Raw genomic sequence first — 25,694 nt, 5'->3', positions numbered from 1 at the left:
CAATTCTCAAACTTCAGCAGCATGTTCCCCGTGAGGTGTTAAGCTGAATCCGGGGTCTTGTGGTACTCAATTCCGCAGGTCTGTCCACATCTATAACACTGGTCAACACAATTTTTCTTGCATGGGGTTTTCCAACGGATTCCAGCTAACTTCTGGGTGCTGAATCCAAATCTGGCATTAGTTTTTGCCTATCACATCAGGTTTTTGAACTATGAAAAATCCTTATTTTTGAGAATACAGCAATTTTACACTCGAAGTTAAAAAAAACACTGTTGCATTAGACGATTGATAGATGCAAAAATGATTACAATGAATAAATAAACACTCAGCCTAGCATGAAATTACTTAGGAAATGAATAGGGGTCATTTTTATCCCCACCGAGATTGCCAGACTAGATGGTCAACTTTTATAAAATCCTGAATAAGGAGCATACAGATAGCGCAAAAACTTGATGTGATAGAGCAAATCTGAGCTCAGATTTGGATCCAGCAGCCCAAAATTAGCCAAACACAGTTTCCAAAGTCCATGCAAGAAGAAAAAACGATATTTTTGTAGACCAGTGTAGTAAGTACACACCCACACATACACTACAAAGTATCTGCACTAGTTCTTGCAGAGAGCTGGCACTCTAATTTAAATAGAAAACCAAACTGATAATACTTTTGCCTTTTCACTCATGTCTAATTTTGTGTTTGTGAAAATAACAATTCATCCAGCCAAGCTATAAAAGAATCCCAGAAATTACGTGCAGCACAGTGGTTTGTCAATAGGACATTTTATTCATACGTCCGTAGTCTTTATTCAAATTACAGTATTGTACTTGCTGAGATGACCACCGGCTGCAGCCTGAACACCTGTACTACATTAAGTAATTAATTTTTTTCTTTTTTTTTGTGGTTTTTTTTTTTGGAAATTTATTTTGCAACAGAAAAGAAGCACATATGTGATGAGATGTGATGGTGTCAGGTAGGTAAAGTTATATTGCTGGTCTAAAACAAAGAGCTGAACATGTTGTAAAGGATCAGAATATGGCACATTTGGTCCACGTTGGTAGCTGTATCATCTCAATCATTTCCAAACATGTACTAAAACAAGAAGAAAAACATATCTTCAAAGAATCATATTAATGGTGTTTGTGTTGCCCAGAAGCACAGCATTATGACAGCATATTCAAAACACAACTGTAGGGGGGGGCATTGTTCCTTAAGTTTTTTTTTTTTTTAATTATCCGTTTATCAGCCAATCGCATGTCTAGTCTCCCTGTTACAATTTCTTTTCTTTAGATTAATCATAGGGGATGGGTCTTCATGGATGATTGACAGGGTTGGCTTTGGACATTCACAGGAAGTAGTCAGGAGTGCGTCTGGTCACGTGGGGCTCACCGCGACGAGGGGCGGGGTCAAACTGAAGGCTGTGAGGAAGAGGAGGTGGAGATGATCTCATGAAGACGTGGCATAAATTAACTCATTAACAAGCAGCTTTTCTAAAACATTTAAGGCCCATTAGTTCAGATTGCAATATTTTCTATAATATCAACAGTTCTACCAGCTGGAATGGAACCATTTCATCACATTTTCAACAGTGTTTTATTTCTACACAAGTATAAATGTGACTGCGATCTGTATTCCATTTTATTTCTTGCCCCTACTGAGGTCTTTAAATGTTATAGAATTCAGTTAAAAGTTTAAAATATATTGGTAAAGTTTAGTTAAATAAGTCATGAGTCATTTGATTCCTCAGTTCTACTGGCTGCACCCATGCATTGTGCTTTAACCAAAAAGATGACATCAAGGAAAACTATTAGAAAGCTAATTATGAAATGTCATCTGAATATAAATGACCCGACTCTCCCCTGTGTGCAAGAGGCATGAAGAAGATTCATGAATTCTAAAACTTCATGTTATTGTGACCTCTGCTCACACTGGATTTAAAACATTAATGAATCATCCACCAGACAATGACTAAGGGGTTGACAGAAGATTGATATATTAGCACATGACATCTTTTAGACTAGTTTGCAGTAAAACCTATTGACAAAAACACAAAATCCAGGTCAGAATCGAGAGCCTGTAGGTTAACTCACTCCGTTCTCCTGAAGTGGCTTTGAGCAAGAAACTGCATGCTGAGCTGCTCAGTCACTGTAAATCACTAAGGATCAGTTTCTGACATGTTAAAAAAAAACGGATTGGATGGTGTCTCTACTTACAAAGAGTATTTGAGGGTATCATCCAGTTCCATGATGGCTGCCTGGTTTCCACAGCGATAGCAGTAGTTCGGAGCACTGAAGATGGTCACCACATTCTTATCATGGCCCCAGTTATAACCCTGGAGGTACAAAGATATCACATCAGACCTACAGAATGACATCTTAATGTAACTTCTCCATGCCTGTAGATGTCAGCATTCACTTATCATGGTCACAGTGTACAATGACATATCACTCACAATATCCCAAAATACTGCCCCCCAACCCACTTTCTTTTTAAAAAAAATACATGTGCAAAATGACACGAATACACCTCAAGGGGCTGTTGCCCTGTCCCACGGTTCTTTCTCCATGACCATAGACATTGTCATGGAGAAAGGACCTGGGGGTCAGGTCAGACAGACAGATGGATGGGTACACCCCTACATTATATAGACTGCATGAGGAAAAAGACAGAAAGGAGGACAAAATACCCCACACTTCCACACAGAGAAGGGATATAGATTGATGGATAACATTCACACCTTCAACACAACACCTCCCTAAAGAGAGAGGTTGAGTGAGACAGATTAGTGGGATATAGTTAGATGACAAGAAAGATTCCTGCATACCTCCGTGAAGACATCGTGTATGTGGGATACAACGCATGATGAGAGACACAGAGGGAGAGAGACAGATAAGAGAGAAAGAGAGGGATTTGTTCGTACCTCCATGACCAGCTGATGGGCACGGGACACCAGAGTGAGGCCATTGGCATGGTTGAAGGTTTCAGAGATATCCTGGCCAAAGGTGTAGCCAGCACCACGAGGAGAGATCCCCCAACCACCACGGTCATCTGGGTCTGACCACAACAGATCACACATTGGACCCTGCAGATAAGACAAGAGAGTGAGTCAGACAGAGAAATCCTTGATAAGACCCCATTCCACACATACCTGGTGAATCCCAGGAGTTTAGCTCTGTCAGACTCCTATGAAATGTTCACCTCCATACCATCACCTCCTTGTTTATACTGAATTTAAGACCAGATTACTCGTGTATTTTTTTGTTCCAGTTTTAAAGCTGAATGTTTATTTCCTCCATGTGTATGATGGAGTCAGGTCCTATAATCCTACCAATCATCTTTACCATGGTTGGAGACAGTCTTCGTATACCACTGTTGAAATGTTTTTACCAGGTAGGACGAACACTGGCGCAACAGTAAAAACATGTGTTGGAAACAACTCCGGCAGGAAAAAAAGATTGAAACATGATGCCGATGTGGCCATGACAATCACTACTGTACAACAGTGTTCCCATTTAGTTTGATGTAGTTTGTAATATGTGTTAGCTTTGGTCCCAGGATCCATTTTTACAAGGGCGGTTTACAACTGCTACACCTTGTTTGTAGTCCCAGAAAATCAGTGTCAACAGGTCTATTTCTCTCTGTCTCCTACATCCAGTTCTATCACAATGCTGTTCTACTGGAAGATTGACTGACTATAGAACACAATCACACCACCTTTCAAATGGATGAAATACCGAACTAACGGAGAAACGTCGAAGATTTCAGCTTTAGCACAACATGGAGTTGCTTTTTGCTATTGTTCTTACATCAGCTTTACAGATGGGAGGAGCAAGAAAAATATTTGGTCACTAACATGTGAAGCCATTGTCTTTGCATTCGTACATCTGAACAGAGAGAAGCATTTTCAATGGTTGTGTGTTAAACTAACGGGTCAAAGTGAACATGTTTAATGTGTGAACGCTGAGAATATGCGAGACCCGTTTACACCGACATCATTACAGGAAAATCCTGTTCTCAAGTATAGAAGGTTACCATGTCCTACCCAGGAGACATTTACAAGGATTTTTGATCCGTGGAGTCCTTCAAACCAAAGATTCCAGTAAAAATCCACATCCGAGTTTGACATGTTAAGGGTTATAGAGTTTGGGTGCATGTGTGTATGTTTAAATGAGTGTGTGTGTATTTGTGACTACATGTGTCTGGTGCTCTACCTCATGTGGGACCTCCTGCAGGCGGTCTAGGGCTCGTATGTGATCCAGAGTATCTATGGAGGGAGAGAGACCTCCATGGAGACAGAAGATCTGAGAAAGAAAGAGAGAGAGAGAATACAATAGATGAGTATCATAAGGATTTGATGTTGAATTCTTGTTTATAGTCAAAGTCCTGCCGGTGTAAAATCAACTGGTTTAAAAGTAAGAGGAAGGCATTGGAGATCGGACAAGGACAACAGTAAAACAAGTCGAGTCTCATACTCAACGGAATGACTGAATATTTATTTACTGCACTGGCTAACCAGGTGAATCAGTTCAGATATTTCCCAGAGGAAACTGTGAAAACCTTCAAGACTTGAGGGTATCAGGTGTCTCAATCCTTTTCATAGACAGACCTTGGATTCATACTCCATGTGGAAGTGAATTTTCCATGTTGGATTTTCACAAGAGAAATCTTGCTTACTATTTTCTCCTGTTGACCATCAGGGAAGAGTCGAGAGACAACAGCTTTAATTTGCAAACTGCACACACAATGAGTCTCAATCTGACCCCCTCTGGTAGTTTAAGTACAATGTTACAATTTAATTTAGCAGATGCCTTTATCCAAAGCGACGTACACTACCGTTCAAAAGTTTGGGATCACCCAAACAATTTTGTGTTTTCCATGAAAAGTCACACTTATTCACCACCATATGTTGTGAAATGAATAGAAAATAGAGTCAAGACATTGACAAGGTTAGAAATAATGATTTGTATTTGAAATAAGATTTTTTTTACATCAAACTTTGCTTTCGTCAAAGAATCCTCCATTTGCAGCAATTACAGCATTGCAGACCTTTGGCATTCTAGCTGTTAATTTGTTGAGGTAATCTGGAGAAATTGCACCCCACGCTTCCAGAAGCAGCTCCCACAAGTTGGATTGGTTGGATGGGCACTTCTTTGAGCAGATTGAGTTTCTGGAGCATCACATTTGTGGGGTCAATTAAACGCTCAAAATGGCCAGAAAAAGAGAACTTTCATCTGAAACTCGACAGTCTATTCTTGTTCTTAGAAATGAAGGCTATTCCATGCGAGAAATTGCTAAGAAATTGAAGATTTCCTACACCGGTGTGTACTACTCCCTTCAGAGGACAGCACAAACAGGCTCTAACCAGAGTAGAAAAAGAAGTGGGAGGCCGCGTTGCACAACTGAGCAAGAAGATAAGTACATTAGAGTCTCTAGTTTGAGAAACAGACGCCTCACAGGTCCCCAACTGGCATCTTCATTAAATAGTACCTGTTAGAGCCTGTTTGTGCTGTCCTCTGAAGGGAGTAGTACACACCGGTGTAAGAAATCTTCAATTTCTTAGCAATTTCTCGCATGGAATAGCCTTCATTTCTAAGAACAAGAATAGACTGTCGAGTTTCAGATGAAAGTTCTCTTTTTCTGGCCATTTTGAGCGTTTAATTGACCCCACAAATGTGATGCTCCAGAAACTCAATCTGCTCAAAGAAGTGCCCATCCAACCAATCCAACTTGTGGGAGCTGCTTCTGGAAGCGTGGGGTGCAATTTCTCCAGATTACCTCAACAAATTAACAGCTAGAATGCCAAAGGTCTGCAATGCTGTAATTGCTGCAAATGGAGGATTCTTTGACGAAAGCAAAGTTTGATGTAAAAAAAATCTTATTTCAAATACAAATCATTATTTCTAACCTTGTCAATGTCTTGACTCTATTTTCTATTCATTTCACAACATATGGTGGTGAATAAGTGTGACTTTTCATGGAAAACACGAAATTGTTTGGGTGATCCCAAACTTTTGAACGGTAGTGTACATCTGAGAGTTAATACAACACAAGCAAGGAGCTAGCCAGGAGACAACAATGCAAGTAAGTGCCGTAAAACTAGGTTCAAGTCCGATAGGACATAGGTGTCAACAGGCAGTGCACAAAGGCAATGCATAGGGAGTAAAGAAGTGTTTTGTTTTTGTTTTGTTTTTTTTTATTAATACCATCAGGTGTGGAGGTGTTCATGAAAGAGCTGGGTCTTTAGCTTCTCCTTAAAGATGGAGAGGGACTCAGCAGCTCGAATGGAGTTTGGTAAGTCGTTCCACCACCGGGGAACTACAGAAGAGAAGAGTCTGGCTAGTGACTTAGGGCCCTGTTGTGGTGGGAAGTGCCAGACACCTTTCATTGGCAGAGCGTAGTAAGCGGGACTGAGTGTAGACCTTAATGAGGGAGTTCAGGTAGGCGGGAGCCGTTTTAGTTGCTGTTTTGTACGCGAGCATCAAGGTTTTGAATTTGATGCGGGCAGCAAACTGGGAGCCAGTGGAGGGATATGAACAGCGGAGTGACATGTGCTGTTTAGGGTTGGTTGAAGCCAAGCCACGCCGCTACGTTCTGGATCATTTGCAGAAGTTTGAAAGTGCATACAGGGAGACCTGCAAGTAAGGAGTTGCAGTAGTCAATGCGTGATTTTACATGAGCCTGCACCAGGAGTTGTTCTGCATACTCAGACAGGTAGGGTCTAATTTTCCTGATGTTGTACAGGGCAAATTGGCCCGACCGAGCAATCAAGGCCACATGAACCTTAAAGGTTAGCTGGTCATCAATCATGACACCCAGGTTTCGGGCAGACTTTGTGGGCATGAGTTGGGTTGATACAAGCTGATATTGATCTGTTGTTGTAAACATGGACTGGCTGGGATGACAAGGAGCTCAGTCTTAGATAGGTTAATCTGAAGGTTGCGTTCTTTCATCTATACAGAGATATCAGCAAGGCATGATGATAGCCGTGCCAAGACTGTGAAGTCATCTGGTGGGAATAATAGGAAGAGCTGGGTATCGCCAACATAGCAGCGGTATGAGAAACCATGGGAGCGGATGATTTCACCAAGTGAGGTGGTGTATATTGAGAAGAGAAGGGGAACGAGCACTGACACTTGAGGCACCCTTGTGGATAAGCCATGTGGTTTGGAAACTTCTCCCCTCCAAGATACTCTAAAAGATCTCCCTGAGAGGTAGGACATGAACCAGCAGAGGGAAGATCCCTGAGATACCAAGCTCAGTGAGTATGGAGAGGAGTTGGTGGTTGACCGTGTCAAAGGCAGCTGATAGATCTAGCAGCAATAAAGCTGAGGACTGACCAGCAGCTCCAGCCAAACGCAGTGATTCTATTACCGACAGGAGTGCAGTCTCGGCAGTGACCCCCGCTTAAAGTCAGACTGATTTGGATCATACAGATTATTCTCAGAAAGCAATTCACAGACTTGTTTAAAGACCATGCATTTAAGTACCCCCCCTTTTTTCTCCCAATTTAGTGGCCAATCCATCCCTATTTTAGTTCCAACACCCACCATCAAACTGCATGCGTTCGTCAACTGCATCTCTCTGGCCGGCAGTCTCGAAGGAGACGCCTCCCCACTTTCATGACAAGGCGACTCCAGGCCGAACCACTGTTTTTTCCAACTCCGACACACACAGAGACACATTCATGTGACGAACACAAGCTGACTCCGCCCCCCTCCCGAAGACAGCGTTGCCAATTATTGCTGCTTCATCGAGTCCGGCCATAGTCGGATCTGACGAGACCGAGGCGCGAACCCCGGTCCCCGGTGGGCAACTGCATCGACTCAAAGCCGACGCTTAGACCGCTACACCACCGCGGACCACCAGAGGGGATTTAAGTATTTCTGATAGAAAGGGTAGGAGTGAAACCGGTGTGTAGTTTTCAACCTGGGCTGGGTTGAGTGTAGGTTTTTTGGGCAGTGGGGTGACTCAAGCTTGCGTAAATGGAGTGGGGAACACACTCGTAAGCAAGGAGCTAATGATGTGTGTGTCTGCGGGGTTAAGTGCGGGCTAAATGGTCTGTAGGAGATTGGATGGTATCGGGTCCAGCTGACAGGTAGTGGGGCGAGATTCCAGCAGAAGCTTGGAGACTTCCTCCTCGGTCAGGGAGGAGAATGAGGTGAGTGAGGCACTGTTAGCTGGCAACGGCAGACAGAGTTGGTCAGGCTCAGAGAACTGTAATCAGATTACATTCTATCCATCATGAGTCTGGGGTGTGTTTTAATGTCAGTAAGTAAAACAGGACTCATGTCTAATCACATGAGACACATGTTAATGCCAGGTAGACAGTCAAACTTTTCTATAGACTATCCCTAAAAACCAATCTCTACCAAAAGGAGGATCCCCATTTGTGGATCTATCCATCTTATCCACTCTGTCAACGAGGATGCTGAGCAGAAAGCAAATCATCTATCCACTAATCCATCTTCCCTTCCAAACTATTTATCTCTCTATACATTCCTCTATAGCCTTAACAGTTTTCCTCCCTCCATTATTCTTACAATCAAGATGTCCTACCTGTCCGTCTACGAGGGCAGTGAGTGGCAGGTAGTCGAACAGGTCTGTGAAGTACTTCCAGACGTTGGCATTACCGTACTTCCTCAGGCACTCATCGTAGAAGCCATAGACTTGCGTGATCTGCCGTGACTCATGGTTACCACGCAGGATGGTGATTCGCTCCTGGAAACGCACCTATAAGGAATACATGGCCAGTAAATCATCACAACAAGTACACTGCAGACAACAACACACATGGCCAGTAAAACCCCGAAATGTCAGTAATGTCAGTTATCAAAACAGCTCACCAAAACAACAAAATTACATAAACTGGAGAAACAAATTAATGAACCAGAGTTTGGGAGAACATTTCCTGATAACTTTAAAAATCACTTCCAAAGTAAATGTTCCTGTCTGCAAAGGCAGAGATCTCAATCGAGAATCAAACTCAGATTCTTTCATGAGGTGTCCCCACACCACTTCAAATTCACACCCGAGTACCAGTCTCCTATTATTGGTAATGGGAGCTGACCAGTACAACCAGTCTTCCACATGGTTTTTCATTGTTGTTCCAAGATGCAACAGTCACCATCTGGTCACAAGCCAAAATTGGACCACCACTCAGTAGGGTTGGTCATCAAGAACCAGTTCCAAGTTAGAACCAGTTCCAAAGTTCCGTTTGCAATGGAATCATTAAGAAATTTTAATTTCGATTCTGCTTATTGGTTCCTAAACAAATTTTACTTGCGCTAGTTTCAGTTTCAGTACCAGGACCTGGCTATCCGTCTGCGCCTATGGTCATGCAAGTTCAATGCATGCATGTCTTCCCATCTCCTAAGCAACCCACTGGTGCTCTTTCTGGATTGAACGACATCGCACAAAGCAATACATTTTGTTTTTGTTTTGTGGGAAGATCAATAAGAGTAGCGAGCACACGAGTCTGGGTAGAGCCGTGCACCATCATTGACCGCAGCAAGTGCTCAAAAGTGTGGCTTCATTTTGTTCCAGAAATAATGGGTCAGCACAGTGTAATACCTATGCCAAACTTATTTTCTGCAAGGAAGGATGTACTACTAACATGACAAAACACCTTCACCAGCATGGTATAAAATCAGCGCATGTACCGTTTGACATGTTGCACTGGTCTTACTCTCCCTCACATGCCTCGTCCTTCTCAGTCAACCCTCAGCCAACAGTCAGCATCTCGTCACAATCAGGTTAGGGAAAATTAAACGTTTGCCTTATTCTTAACAGCAAGATAGCAAACTAGCAGTGGCATGGGAATTTTTTTTTTTAGAAAGCCAAGCGAGACAATACCTCTAATCTATATCCTTTTTTGGGGGGGGGGGTCTTAATTGACAGGAGTGTGTTGCTGCTTCAAGAGCCAACGTAATGTAACCTGATGAGCTATTAGAGCGCAATCATAATTTTACACGAAATTGTATCATACAGATGCAGGACTTGCACACACTCGTTATCTACCTTCTTGCTGTACAAATACAATATTGTCCAGTTAACCAGATGCATGGTTCAGATTCGATAATGAATATAACAAGTATTAATTCACAAACTCAATCAGATGACGCTTAAAGTTTTACGTTCACATCATAAAGTATCAGTAGGCCACATGTATGAAAAACATGATTTACAAACCCCATTGTATTTGCTTGACATACACAAATACTTTCCATACTTATCGTTTCAAACTAGGCCATATGTTCATTATACCACATGACCTTAAAGACTAACAACCAAGTACCAGACCTGCAGAGGCTATAAACAATCACCATCTCATCTAAACAGGTAACCTGGCCCTATGGGCGCTGTCTGTGCTGCTTATTTTGTGTGTAAACAATCGCAATAAAACAGCTACTTCAGTGGACTGACTAACACATGCAGCTAAATCCAGTCAAGCAAGACGCAAGACACCATAGCAATATAACCACATCAAAAATTAAACTCATAGCTACCTGGGCAGTTCCTTCAACAGTAAAGCCCAGAGAAAGCGGTGTGCAATATACTCACCCTATTTGAAGAGGGAGGCCATTCTTGTGACGGCCAGCAAAATAGCCGCTAAAGTTTAGCACTACCAGCTAGCCACTATGTGCGGACATAATTTTCTTCATTTAAAAGCTGAATCCCTCCTTTTTCCTTCTTCCTCTCCGTATGCAGCTGCAGTTTTAGCGTTGGCCTGCTGGCAGTCTTAATTTTAAATTGCTGCTGTAGTGGTAGTTGTTTTTTTTTTTTTTACTAAAAACTTCAAATCTACACCCTCCATAACTGCACGCCACTACTTGCCAACGGTGATGTCAATTAAAAAGAAAAAAGGCAGTTAAATTTCACGTTTTTTTCCCCCCCATTTCAACAACATTGATATGGAGCCGTATTAGCCATACGACTAACATGCTACGATTTGGTTGGTTTGAGGCCAAAGGGTGGCTAGCTCCCTTGGTATAGGTCCAATCCATCTCGACTAATCACAGTTGGGCAGCAGCATGACAATAGCCTTATCTGATTGGTTAATCCTTCTATTTTTTTTCACCAAGGGAAGCCAACTCCAGCCTGGCCTCCTCACAGACTCGTCTACAGTAGGAGTGCAATACAGTGTTTCACCACACACACTGACTGACATTCTCACCTCATGTTAACATTTAGAGGGGCACTATTTCACTCAATGCAAAATACTCAATGAGAAATGGGGAAGAGGTGTCAGCAACACCACAGAAGGATTACCAAAACTGTTAAACTAACTGTTTTTATTAAAATGACAACTACATTCTGGAAAAAGGGGGAAAGCCTGTCTTCCTCCCCTGTCGACCTCTGGGAGAAAATGCCACTGCAAACTAGCTATACTCGATCAAACTGCTAAAAGCTGTCAAATTTGTGCAATGTATTTTTTGTAGATGAACCTTCACGCAGACGTTCCTACTTTTCTCTCGTCAAAACCCACACGATCTTCAGCTCCCGAAACTGTAAATTAATTGGTTTTTAGACTGTTGTGTTGTCATTTTGGTGGGTTTCAGAGTTACAGATACAGTACAGTGATTGAAAAAAAAAGATTCTTATTGACTCATATCATTTAATAACAGCAGCCAAATTAAACTATGAAATTAATTTACAGTTTCCATAAACTGTATGTCAATTGTGAATATGACTGAATATGACTTGTGTAAAGTTTTTTAAAATAAACTTTTTTTTGGTGAAATAAGCATGTGTGACCTGTTTTGACCCTGTCCCTCTGAAAGAATCAGAACTGAGAATCATTAAGAACCGGAAGAGATCCAGAGATCCAGATCATTAAGATCCATCAATATTGGTTGGTTCTGCTTTACTTTAAGTGTGTTTGTCTCTGATAAAAACCTTGTTAGAATTATTGCCACTGTTGGCTAATCGCTGTCGACTGGTGCTAATCAACTGACTAACCAGCAGGGACTGTATGGATCTTCTCCCACATATAACAGATAACAAGCCCTTAACAAATGTCGTCCATCTGCATTAGTATCTAATCAAGTCAGTCACAGCAGCACATTCCTCTGTGTGGAAAGATAACAAACGCTACACGACGTCACAGCTTTCCAAACAGGTTTGTTGTGTAATACACTATTGCTCAATAAGACCGCTTAACCCAACAGAACAGCAGGGGCAGGGCTTTGACTAACAGCAATATCACAAGCTCACAATTTCTCCATAGCAAGAGAGCGCCATGTCTGGAGAGAATAGCAGTCCGTAGATCCTACAAATGACTCTCCTATTCAAATTTGTTTCTGACGTCTATGTTCATCTTTCAACCATTTTACTAAAATTCAAGATTTGCCATGTTTTTTGCACTCAAACTCTATCAGCAAAATGGTTAGGTCCCCTTTGTAGTGTAGAGAACTTCCAACACGCACACACGCACGCGCACACGCACACACACACATCTAGCCCATCTTCAAATGGGACCACAGCAAACATAACTCCACATTAAAGGGACTTAAAATAAGAGACTCTTTACACTCACCATACAGATATAGTGAGTTTCAGATAAATGCAAACAGAAAGCACCAACGTGGGGAAAAATGTTTCCCGTGGGACATATTTTGATGACGTACAACTCCCCCTTCTCTCACATGCACCACTACATAGTAACAGTCCCCCAGTCATCTGAAGGGTACGACCACACATGCGCGAAATTAACATTGGCGAATATTCACCTCCCGTTCACTTGCATTCTGTGAGAGCGAAGGGGCGAATAAAACATTCGCTTCCAGTGGTGAAGGAAGTTTGCGTCTTTGCTTCCTGTGGGAGTTCAACTTTGGCGAAATTTGACCAGCGAATCTGCAGCCCCAACAAATAGCAAAGAAATGTGAGTGGTTTAGCCCACTTGGCGTCACATCCTGCACTGCCCACATTCAGCATGACAGGATATGAATTCCGCCTTGATGGTCATTCACCTCCATTCGCGCATGTATGACTGTAGCCTAAGTAACCTGGCACAGGGTTTTCAGACAGAATACAAGACATACTGGATCCGTAAAGAAATTAACTAGTTTTTGAAGGTTTTTACTTTTGTGAATTTAACTGCAAGCTGACAGGAGATAAAGGTGACAGGAAAGATTGCAAAATGCCAACGAAGACGATACCGTATGCTGAATCTTTCAAAATGATGGACGGCATCTGGGATCATCCGTCAAGTGTTTTTAAAATGCAGTTAATGAGGAAAGATTCTTGGTCAACACAACCGCTGTATACACTGTTCATTTTCCCTTGAAAAGTCCTAGCAGAAAGTAATCGTCATGGACAACTCAAAGTTTATGATTTGTATACTCATAGGTTACTTGCTGTCTAAAATGCACCAGAGACAGGGAATGTCAAAACAGAAACTCCCCTGATATGATTCTTCTGTACTGTGACTTTACATTAGACACCCTTTGTGCGCATGTACGCACGCGTCTCTCACACACACACACACACACAGAATTACCTTTAGCGTGACGAGCAGCGTGACAGTCTCCACTGAGTAGTATCCTCTGTCCACGTAGTCACCCATAAACAGGTAGTTGGTGTCTGGGGACTTTCCACCGATCTTGAACAGCTCCATCAGGTCGTGGAACTGACCGTGCACATCGCCACACACCGTGACCGGGCATCGCACCTGAAACCCACAGGACACAACCAAACGCCGTCAGTAGCAAATCCAAAATCTCCCCCGTGTAGGAGGATGAACACAGTCCCCCGTGCCAGCAGAACATCTTTTCACTGTGACACCGTCTCAGTCCAGAACATGGACCGTTCCATCATGCAGCTTTTGGATTTCAGAGTGATAGCAAACCAGTTCAAAACTGTACAAACATAATTTGCAAAAGTACATTTATCAACCGTTACACCCATGTCAGACCATGTGCCCCCCCCCTTTTCTCCCCTATTGTAACAGGCCAATTACCCCACTCTTCTGAGCGGTCCCGGTCACTGCTCCACCCCCTCAGCCACATGTGGAGTCGCCAGCCGCTTCTTTTCACCCGACAGTGAGGACTTTCGTCATGGGGACGTAGCACATTGGAGGATCACGCTATTCCCCCCCAGTTCCCCCTCCCCCCCGAACAGGTGCCCAGACCAACCAGAGGAGGCGCTAGTGCAGTGACCAGGACACAAACCCACATCTGGCTTCCCACCCGCAGACACCGCCTATTGTGTCTGTAGGGACGCCCAACCAAGCCGGAGGTAACACAGGGATTCAAATTGGCGATCCCCGTGTTGGCAGGCAACGGAATAGACCGCCACGCCACCTGGACGCCTGTCAGACCATGTTTTGACATGAGACCAACGCTGCAAACCTTTTGGTAGATACAAAAAACATTTTCAATTTTAGATAACAAAAATAAGTAGATAAATACATAAATAAATAAAGTCTTCTGATGTTGACGGTCATCAAAAAAAAAAACAAAAAAAAACCACAGCTCCTGAATAAGAAAAGGATTATGGGAGTTCTTTTGAACATTCATAGTAAAAAGGTATGAAACAGGCTTGGGCGACTGGACAAATATATCACCAATCGGCAATTGGCTGTGTCCAATCTGCAATTGGTATTTTTTTGGGGCGATTTTTTTTTTTTGTGCTTTTATTTTGCCAATTTAACGGTCTGTCCCCGTGAGAATTCAACTCGGTAAAATAATTAACCTATAAAGCACAAACTTCAAAGCCTGTGTGAATAGGAACTGGCAGTTAGAGTTGGGCAAGCTCTTGCTGCACTGACTTCTGACGAGTTGTTCACAAACCAGGGCAGGAACTAGTTGCTGTCTGATAAGTTGGTGCTGAAACACGTCAATTCATAAATCATAATTGAGAGCTAGACCACAAACCCTTATGTGTAGTTGTGCATCCTGCTCATTTCATAGCGTAGTTATGTTACACCCACCCGTTTGTTCATTTGGAGGCTGCAAGTTGAGGCGTCCTTTTTTTTTTCTCTCTCTCCTTTACAGCGTGTAGGACAGCTGTTCAGCCTGTCTTTACAGCTTATTGCTTAGCAAAGCTCTCCGGGTGATTTATTTTGTTTAATTGAAGAGGAGTACCCTATAGGCTGTCATGTTTCAGTAAAATTAGATTTTCACTTTAATTCTCAGCAAATTGGTCGTGTTAGAATCTTTTGTCAGTACTATTCATTTGCAAAGACGGCAAATTACTTCATTTAGGTCCTTGGCCGACCGGTTGCATTTGGTTTAAAACCGAAATAAACCCAAATAGGGGATTTTGTATTCTTTTTCGGAGGGCGGGGGGTGTATCGATGAAGATCCCACATAAGGCTTCCCTTTTCTGATGCTCTTCCTGAGGTGTTTTCCTCACCTGAACGGAGTCTAAGGACAGCAGGGCTGGGTACCATTCACATGTGAACCGACATCGGTACCCAACGGTACCTTTTTTCTTTGGTACTTTACACTCTCTTTAATAACAAAAATCTAATTTCAGTTGTAAAAAAAAAAAAGTCCAAAATTCTCAATTTCTACATTGTTATCTATTTTGTTATTTTTATTTCTAAGATTTTGTTGTAACACACCACACAAAATAAAACCCTTCCCTCCCCTCCCTCTCCCCTCCCAACAACCCCCAGCTGGTCGCAGTCAGCAGGGCATAGCATGAGAACGCTGTCATGTGGGTCTGGGAGGAAGCACATGTGATACCCTGATCTAGGACTTGCAGCGCTGAGGTTAGTTACTGCACTGGGGTTGGGAAAAGGGGGGAAAGTTGCAGATTTAAAAAAAACAAAACAAAACAAATGAACAATTTTCAGCTCGCCGTTGCCCTGAATGTGCTGGACTTTAACAAGCTGTAGGTTTAGGAGAGGGGTAACGTAGTCTCGCCCTCTCCAACGTATATTCTCTTTCCCAGATGTGCGCTTGCAACAAGCAGTAAACAAGGAGGGATTTTTCAAAAGCCTCATAAGGAAACTTATCAATATCTATTTTTATTCACAGTATTGAAATATGGCACCAATTGATCTTAAGTGAGTAGGTACTCTGTAGTTCCCATGTAAACCGGTCGGTATCGAGTTCGGTACCCAACCCCAAAAAGACGACGGTGTCATTTACTGTATATTCCCGTTTCTCACATTGGGAACTCAAAGCCCTGAACTGCGATGATAGATTGATAGAAAGATCAATTGATAGGTGTGACTTGACATTAAAATTGACAGCAGAGGTCACACTGAACTAATAAAACAATGCGTCCACCCATCTATTAATAACATACTGCTGAATTAAATAGCTCAGTGTTAAGTATGGAGGAGTGAAAGGTCTGACACCTTGACACCAAACAGACCCAAATTTATCCCGATGTCCATGGCATCATGCGAAAAACATAAACTCCACTTTCTTTACAAAATCAGAATTAACACCATTCGACAGCACTGATGATACCTGGCATGAAGCAGAATGACCATGTTGTATTTTGGAACAAACCCTTCACACCAAGCCTCCAGCTTGGTACAAACGTTACATAATAGACAAAGTGGAATATTGTTGAGTCTGAAGGATTATTCCAGTTATGATGCTGGAGGGAAGAGCTTTCACATCGGAGGATCTCCACTCTGATATTTTATTTAACCATTTTGGGGAAAGCTGTTCAACAAAGCTGTGGCCAGTCTGAATACGTGCTGTCATTCTGTCAGCTAGAGCTGTTCCAAACAAGTTTTGATGGGCTTTTGAGAGAGGGCACAAGCACAACATACACCATCTTCAAACCTGCCATTATTATTTATTACACGCTGCTTTGTGTCTCCCCACCTGCCGCCCGATGACTGCTGAGATAGGCTCCAGTATCCCCACGACCCTGAGAGCAGGATAAGCGGTTTGGATAATGGATGGCTGGGTGAACACGCCGCTTTGTTGAATAATCCATTAAGATTGGTTAATACAGGCATTCTGCAGCCTATTATGGCAGACTGCTTTAGATGCTTTTAATAATATAGAAGCTGAGGCGTCTGGGTAGTGTAGCGGTCTATTCTGTTGCCAGCAACACGGGGATCGCCGGTTTGAATCCCCGTGTTACCTCTGGCTTGGTCAGGCATCCCTACAGACACAATTGGCCGTGTCTAGGTGCGGGAAGCCGGATGTGGATGTCACGGTAGTCTGCAGCCCTCCCCGGATCGGCAGAGGGGGTGGAGCAGCAAGCGGGATGGCTCGGAATAGTGGGGTATTTGGCCAAGTACAACTGGGGATAAAAAAAAGGGGGGGAGGATCCTTTTTGGAAAAAAAAAGAGGGGAGAAGAAAAAAAGAAATATAGAAGCGCCATTTCACATCCGAACCGATTCCTCTGCAGAGACCTCTGGTAAGTTTTGTTGCTTTCTCCAGGCGACACGCTGTGAAACATTCAGCTTAAGTTATATATTGCTTCATCTTGTGGTGAGGTTGAAGCTTAGTAGGACTGGAAGTAAATGGCTGGAAAGCCCTCATCTCAGCGACTTCTGGATTTAGTTAATGGCAGTGTATTAGTTTGGGTCAGATGGGATTTTGATTTATCGAGGTAGTAGCACTCCGTCACTTTAACTTCACAGTTTAATGTTCAATAAGCACACTGACGTAGGAAATGTAGCTGCACGCCTGTCAAATGGTTCTGTCAAACGGCTTCACCAGTAGATGAGCGCTGTAGATTTTCTTAAAGCTGCAAAATGTCTGAGAAATAGCTTTGTGGAGGAGTAATGTATATGAAAAGACATTTAATTCAGGTCAGCCATGCCTTCAATTCACATCTTGATGAGCATTTATCCATAAAAGCCAGGCATCATTCAAATTAAAATTGTTCAGTTTAAATACAGATATTAATCATACATGTAATAATATCGGCCCTGTGACGGCCTGGCGGCCTGTCCAGGGTGTCTCCCCGCCTGCTGCCCAATGACTGCTGGGACAGACTCCAGCATTCCCGCAACTCACAGCAGGATAAGCGGTTTTATATATATATATATATATATATATATATATATATATATATATAAGCCTAAATAACGACAGATTAAATTTATGAGGTTAAGTTCATTTTTTGGTCCCATTTCTTTCTGATCCAGCCTGTTTAAGTAGACCCACAGTGTTTACTCAGATTGCTGAAATGCAGGTTGTTTCATTTGTTCCTTTTGCAGGAAGATGAATTTCCAAACCCATGAGTTTTTTATAATCCTCCCTCAAAGAGGATTGATCGCACCTGTTTATCAACAGATTCGTTTGTTTTACTTTTTCTTTTTTCTAAATCCCTGAAACCTTCATTAAAAAGTTGGCTAGAGCCAGTCCATTCTGTGGGATGTAGGAGTAAGGTCTGCACACCAAATTGCTCCCAGAAGCTGTTCTATTCGGCAACGTTTTGATCAGTTAGATCTTCCCCAGGCCCTGATCAAAAGGTTGCTGAATAAAATAGCTTTTTGGAGCAATTTAGTGCGCAGACCTTACCCCTTCATTGTAGTTGTGTTATTTTTGTCTTATACTGTAATATTTTCCAGAAAAATCCAGATGTGCCCATACTTGGTCCCCTTCTGACATTCGGTGGAAGGTCCCATTGATAGTCAATCTCTGCACCACCAACAGGACATCTCAGGGGAAGGATAGGGATGTCCTCCTGTTTTACTCATTGGGTCTCATTATTTATTCTCATAAGACCCCAGTACTTACTGGCCATGCACTAAAAACACTGACAAAATGACGTTTCAATGTCACCATGGTATGATATATTGTATGGAGCCAATTTCCCACCAAAATTTAACAAACAAAACATGTTTTACAAATGCCCTATGATTCACTAATAAGCAGTGTGGTTTGCCAATACGAAACATCAAACAAATACACAACATGTTTCTAATAACATCACGCTTCAAAAACAAATACAGCATGTCTTACAAGTACACACACACAAAAAAAAAGTCCTACAAAGGAAAAGAAAAAATGCGGCTTTTGCAACAATCTTTCCACCATGATAGTGCTGAGGATTTTCTCACAAATGTCCCGAGTAATTCACCGTCCACAACAGCTGGTGGCAGCATGAGTCTATACGCATCAGGAGATGGCGCAGAGCCGATTGAACAGGCACCGCCAGCCACTGTACACAAGAGGATGACAGCGTTCAAGACCAAGCTAAATCAAATCAGATTGCAGCCGACAGGTGAGTTTGTGGTTGTTGCTGGTGAAAAATCAAACGTTTAACTAAACTCCACAAGTTACTGTGTCGTGGGCTGGATGTTAAATATGTAGCGTACGGCGCATGACTGCAGGAGGTAAGCTAGTTTACACAAATGCAGGCTTATTTTCATTTGTTTCTAGCTGACTTAGTGTATAAGTTCATTGGAGTGGCCTGTCTCGGTTCATATAGGGTACACTAATCATACAGTTTGTAGCTTAAGGGTCTTCAAATTAAATTTAGTTCATTAAATTCAGGTAACTGGCTGCTCGTGATCGCGTAATATTATGGGATAAAACTCAAGACAGACTAGATTTAATGTGCAAATTGGCCTACTGAAACAGGCTGTATTCTTTTTATATTCATTCCTGTATAATTTCTTGTGAACTCTGTTAATGTAGCTTGTATAACGGACAACAACAACATTGATAGAGCAGTCTTTTTTTTTCTTCCTGATTTTCCTCCCAATTTAGTGGCCAATCGATCCCTATTTCAATTCAAACACCCACCCTCGTACTGCATGCGTTCGCCAACTGCATCTGTCCGGCCGGCAGTCTTGAAGGAGGCGCCTCGCCACTTTCATGACGAGGCGCCTCCAGGCCGAACCACTGCTTTCTCCGACACACACAGAGACGCATTCATGTGACGAACACAAGCCGACTCCACCCCCCTCCCGAAGACAGCGTTGCCAATTATTGCTGCTTCATCGAGTCCGTCCATAGTCGGATCTGACGAGACCAGGGCGCGAACCCCGGTCCCCGGTGGGCAACTGCATCGACACAAAGCCGATGCTTAGACCGCTACACCACCGCAGACGATAGAGCAGTCTTTTAACAGAAGTTGATATGATGTTAAGTTTAAGCATTTGCCTGTTAACCTGAATGAAAAATATGAAAAGTAATCATCGTGAACAAGCGAAATAAGATTGTGACATCTGTTTGTTCACATCAATTTTTTGATTAATGTATCTCGATAACCTGATTGACATTAAGTAGGTTCTTCTCTTATCTGCATGGAAAGAGGTATGTGAAGTAGTAGGTAACCTATTTATCCGTTTACCCGTTTACAAAAAAAAAACATCTAGGAGCCAAATCAAATTTCCAGGAGCCAAAATGTAGTGATGTTATATGCTATATTAATAAAGGATTGCCTGACACTGCCTTTTCTTTCTACTATGTCTGTCTTTGTTTGCTCTGCCTTCCACGCAATTTATTCTTCACATACACAATATGTGCAATGTTCAATATACTGCAATCATATTGCCATAAATACTTAAATGCCCAGTCTTCTTTAATTTTTTGTTCAACTATGTACAATTCGTTGTTTCCTGCTTATTCAGGCTCAGAGTCTGTATCTCCCACGACCATGTCAGTGTTACTTGGCCAGCCAGAGTAGTCAGGCCTGCATCTTCTTTTGCTTGCAGACAACCAACGCTTCACACTAGGTTGTAGGTTCACCAGCTCTGCAAACGGCAATAGCCTCTATTAAGGCATGTTACTGAAATATATTTTATAGCAAATATTAAAATCTATTTCCTCGTTAACATAAGTTACATGCGGCACTGATATCGGTAGGTTAATGTGATTAAGCACAGCAAGATGGCAAGAACAGTATAACAATCTTATGCCCCTCTTCCACTACATGGTACCGGCGCAACTCGACTCGCCGTTTTCATTTTCCATTACTGGAAAGTACCGGCATTTGGTAACTGTTACCACTTTTCTGGTACCGCCTTTGTCGAGGTTCCAAAAACCTGGAGCGGGTGCCAAAATCAATGCAGACCAGCTACACTGAGGGGGTACTGTTACCGTAATGGAAAACGACACTGCGAGTCAAGCCGGTACCATGTAGCGGAAAAGGGGCATTAGATAACATTTCTTAGTAAAAGCAGTGACAGCCAAACTAAGCCTGTGGAAAGATTATTAAATACATTTCTGGTTGCAGCATTAGGTAGTTAAGCACAAAAGTAACTACATTGAGGTCTAATGTTAGCTAAACTTATATGCTGGTAAGCCACATTCCTAAGTTTGGACAAAATCTAATTAACATTCATAGTATTGACAAAACTAAACATTACACAATAACTTACGTCCAGTAGCTGCAACGACCGGGAACAACAACGTGAGGCGTTGTGGCTTAGTCGCTCTTCTCCTGCGCCCATAGCTAGGCTAACGTTAGCATCAGCAGTCCCCAGCATCAAGTGTGCATAGTGTCCTCAGGTTATCAGTCACATCCACCCCTCGCTTCTCACCAGCTCCACCCTCTCGTCCAAATATGGCTACTTCTAGCTCCAAAAAAACAAGATGGCGACGGGAAAATGCCAAACTCGAGGCTTCAAAACAATAGTCCACAAACCAATGGGTGGCATCACGGTGGCTACGTCCACTCGGCTCTGCTCAAACTCCTGGCGTGTTTAAATTAACTCAGAGTCACCTGCTATTGTGGAGGGTGAATTACTCGAGGCATTTGAGAGAAAATCCTCAGCACAAGCATGGCGGAAAGATTGAACCAAGTCACGTAATATATATATTTTTTTTTAGTAGGAGATTATTTTTGGACTTGTAAGACATGCTGCATGTTTCTCAAGCATGATGTATTGTAAGTATATTGTGTATTTGTTCTGATAGCCTTTTTTGTAGTTGCAAAACAAAAAGCATTAGTTTGTCAACGGTGTTTTGTATTTGCAAACCACAGTGTTTCTAAGTGAATCGTAGGGCATTTGAAAAACATAATCAGTGCGTTTGTGACCATATGGCAGCTTTCTAACACCATACCATTCATCCCTAATATGAGTTTTAAGGTACAGCCTGTTTCATGAACTAGACTGCAAAATTCAAAGACCAGTAGCTGACTGGTCTGGACTTGTCTGCCACACAAACATGAATAGAGGCTATGAGATATAAAAAGTTATAACCTAACAATACATAAGCTAAACATTATAATAAATACGTTTAAACATTAAGCCAATGCTCATATACAAGAGTGTCTAACTTGCAGAGAAAAGGGCACAGCCAGAGATCAACCCTGCAATACTTCAGTTACTGCAGTCACTGGTGCAACTTCTCAGCTTTCGTCACCAACAACTATTTAGCCCTCACACCACACCAAATAATGGGATACCTCACCTCCTGGACGTTAGACTCCTTGGTCAGAATCTCTTTAGCCTGGAAGACACACACACACACACACACACACACACACACACACACACACACACACACACACACACACACACACACACACACACACACAGTCAAATTCCATTACACAGAACTTACTCAAACTACATTACACTTGCATAAAATTAAATACAAATAAGCAATATCTTTTTTTTTCTATCCACCATATAATGCCAAGCCTGCATGATTTTACAGGACACCATTGCTTTTAAGTAGTAAACATTATAAATTTTTCAACAGCATAAAAGAGGTGACATTTTTGGAGCTTTTTTTTGTGCATTTTACCAAGTAGGTTAAAGACTTTCATATAGTTGCCTTGTATGGTTTTGTCAGTTGCAGGCCAAGTCTGCATTGTTGTTGCACGATTGAAATTTCCCCAGAGACATTAATAAGGTCGACTGCACCTTCAAAGTAGAGTGCGTGGAATTAATACATAAACGAAATTATGTATTACCATGCAATGTTTTATTTTACATCTGTTGTTGGGTTTCACAATTAATTCACATTACTTCATAAAAGTGGAACTTCACATTCAACAGCTATGAAGGTCTGAATACTGGCTTGACTAAAATAACTAAATAATTTACATAATCTAGCATCTGCTGTGGAAAATGGTCAGTGTTGAGTGCAACATGCATCATGAACAGCAGTTCATCTTACCCCACATACAGCAACTATTAACTGTGATTAATAACAGTAACTTTAATCCTAGCCTGTGCAATTTCTATAAATACCCACTATTATATTTCCTTTGCTGTCTCTATTGAATCTGAGTCTGACGCTGGAGCACACCTTTACCTGCGCAATGACGTCATAAGGTGTGTGCGGGTTGGTCGTCAACACAGCAAGACGGAAGAAATCACAAAGGATCAAAGCGGCTGACAATAAAACTCAATGACTACTTATAATGACACTATGACCGCCTAACCAACCACCACTGCCTTAAAGGCCGGTGGGTTGTGTACCTCGGTACCCCAACATCAGGGGGACAGCTTCTTAAGAGCTGGTTCATCTGTCATTCCGACCACGAGATTTCATTCATTCACACAGCAAGAGCTCTAAAACGCCGATGACGTGCCTAAGAGCAAAAAACACAAAGACTCAACTAAAGACCAAAATCTTGGGAATTTAAAGCCAAAACTGTGTTTCCCCTGTCTTGACTCCCACCAAACAAGTTTGTTATGGAGCTTCGTGCGACGTTTCAACGACTGAGCCTGACGGGTTTTATCGACAAATGTGCCCACGTCGTGGAGCCGGACGTAAATATAAACTGCCATAACCGCCGGTCACTCGGGAATGGTTTGTAAAACGTCAAATACATGATAAAAGAGGAGAAACTGGGGGGGGGGCGCCGCCGCCGTGTGACATCCTCCTATTAATAGCGAGGCCGAGAAAGGCGGGCCGGTGTAATTGCTGGAGATTGGCGAAACGACGCGTTTCCCCGGCCAGACCTTGACCCCCAACATCGTACACCACCAACTGGGGAATCTGTCACATCGCTCGTTCAAATACGAGCGCGTCGCCTGGCATTTAACGGCCGCGTTTGCTCGGAGGTGTCGCGCCACAAGCCCCGGCTGATTCACCCCGGGAATGGAAACGGCAGCCTGGCTTTTTCCGGGTATTAGTCTGCGCCGCTTTGGCATTCTAGGCCAAATTGGGAGGAGGAGGGGGGGGGGTTTGGACAAGATTTCCCAGGAGAACAGCGTTCACTTCGTCCCCGACTCACCTTTTCGCAGAGCGTCCTGACTTGGTTCTCCGTTAGCTGCTTACACTCGTTTAGCTGTTCGATCCACTGGTCCAACTCTTTAGTGAAGGAATTGTCTTCCATGACAGCGGCGGTTAGCCTGCCAAGCTAGCTGGGGTTAGCTGCCTGCCGACGGGAAGTGAAGGAACGGAGCTAATTTCTTTTCGCGTTAGCCGCGTTAGCCCTTTTAGCTCGCCGTATCGTCGGTCTTGCCCGGTCCCGCCAAATCGGTCACAAGCATCCGCGGTGAGACCTAAAAACAGCGACGCGTTCAGTCAACCTCTATCATGATAAACACATATACGAGGGGTATATATGCTCCTAACGGCCGGTTATCGCACGGGGGGGTCGAACGGATCGAAGTTCCCCGACGCGGCGGATTGCAGCAGCGTCACAGCGGCTAGCCAACCTACTGAAAGGGCTAGCGCCGACAGCATCCGGGACTTTCCAGGCAGCCCTTGTCCTCCGACACACGCCCCCACGTGGACAGAAGAGACGAAGAAGACGGCGAGCGAAAACCAATTCAAGTTACGCCCCCCCCCCACTTCCACTTCAATCACGATAGACCAACCGGCCAACCAAACAAGCTGTATTTTATAAATCAGGAATACTTTATTAACCCCCGAGGGGGGGGGGGTCCTATTGCGCACACGCTCTAGTAAAGGACAAAAAATGACGATACACGATCACAAGAAAATAGAAATAATAAGACCGAAACAAACAGACATACAAAATAAGAAATAAGAATAAAATATGAACGATTGATTGATTTTATTTCGAACATGTTAAAATAATATATATATATAGGCAGGAATACAAAACAAATGGAAATTCCTTCTTTCAGCTTTTTCCCTGTTTTTCAGGGGTCGCCACAGCAGATTTTACAGTTTCCACCAGGAGCCTGTGAGGGCACAGTGCCAATGACCGTTGTTCGATCTGGTATGGTCTTGTCAATCTGCATATTGATTTGGCAAAATTTTACGTGGGATGCCCTTCCTGACACAACCACTAACCCTATGGACGGGGGCACAGGTAAAGCGCTGGATGCCATCCCAGTATTCATGGACTTGCGCCCATGCCTGTCGCTATACAAAACAAATGGAAATAACTGAACATATTTTGTAAACTCTGTAACAACACAAGTAATAACTAGTCCACGTCAGAAAAGGGCGTAGGATGAAGTAAAGAACTTTTCTGGTCCTACCCCCCCCTTTTTTTTTTACACATTATCAGTCAAATCAAAACAAAACGAAACTTTAAAAACAAAAGTGAAAACAAGAAAAGAAAGACCAATGCGTAGAAATCAAAATAAACAAAACAGCACAAGTCAGACAAGGCACCTTACACGTCATGTTGTTCCAGTCCATATATATAAACATACACTCACTGGCCACTTTATTAGGCACACCCGTCCAACTGCTCGTTAACGCAAATTTCTAATCAGCCAATCACATGGCAGCAACTCAATGCATTTAGGCATGTAGACATGGTCAAGACGATCTGCTGCAGTTCAAACCGAGCATCAGAATGGGGAAGAAAGGTGATTTAAGTGACTTTGAACGTGGCATGGTTGTTGGTGCCAGACGGGCTGGTCTGAGTATTTCAGAAA

At 42.7% G+C, this 25,694-nt stretch overlaps 1 protein-coding gene across 1 annotated transcript; it reads right to left on the bottom strand.

The window, feature by feature from the left end:
• Positions 1–760: 760 nt before the first annotated feature.
• On the bottom strand, positions 761–24,515 carry LOC130123719 (serine/threonine-protein phosphatase 2A catalytic subunit beta isoform-like). The gene is made up of 8 exons (XM_056292996.1): positions 24,068–24,515; positions 22,288–22,326; positions 13,493–13,663; positions 8,551–8,724; positions 4,206–4,295; positions 2,915–3,076; positions 2,208–2,326; positions 761–1,412 (listed from the first exon to the last, which is right to left on the bottom strand). The coding sequence occupies exons 1-8, from the start codon at positions 24,167–24,169 to the stop codon at positions 1,340–1,342; spliced, it is 930 nt and encodes a 309-aa protein (XP_056148971.1). The 5' UTR covers positions 24,170–24,515; the 3' UTR covers positions 761–1,339.
• Between the last annotated feature and the right edge of the window lie 1,179 nt (positions 24,516–25,694).

This window comes from Lampris incognitus, chromosome 1 (assembly GCF_029633865.1).
Source record: "Lampris incognitus isolate fLamInc1 chromosome 1, fLamInc1.hap2, whole genome shotgun sequence".
NCBI lineage: Eukaryota > Metazoa > Chordata > Actinopteri > Lampriformes > Lampridae > Lampris > Lampris incognitus.
This window is presented reverse-complemented; position numbering and strand designations above follow the sequence as displayed.

Excerpts from the sequence above, each read along its gene's own strand:
- LOC130123719 (XM_056292996.1), bottom strand. The coding sequence starts at position 24,169 with ATGGAAGACAATTCCTTCACTAAAGAGTTGGACCAGTGGATCGAACAG. Across the intron at positions 4,296-8,550 it reads CTGCCCTCGTAGACGGACAG|ATCTTCTGTCTCCATGGAGG; the intron begins GTAGGACATCTT and ends TTTCTTTCTCAG. Across the intron at positions 1,413-2,207 it reads GATACCCTCAAATACTCTTT|CCTTCAGTTTGACCCCGCCC; the intron begins GTAAGTAGAGAC and ends TCTTCCTCACAG.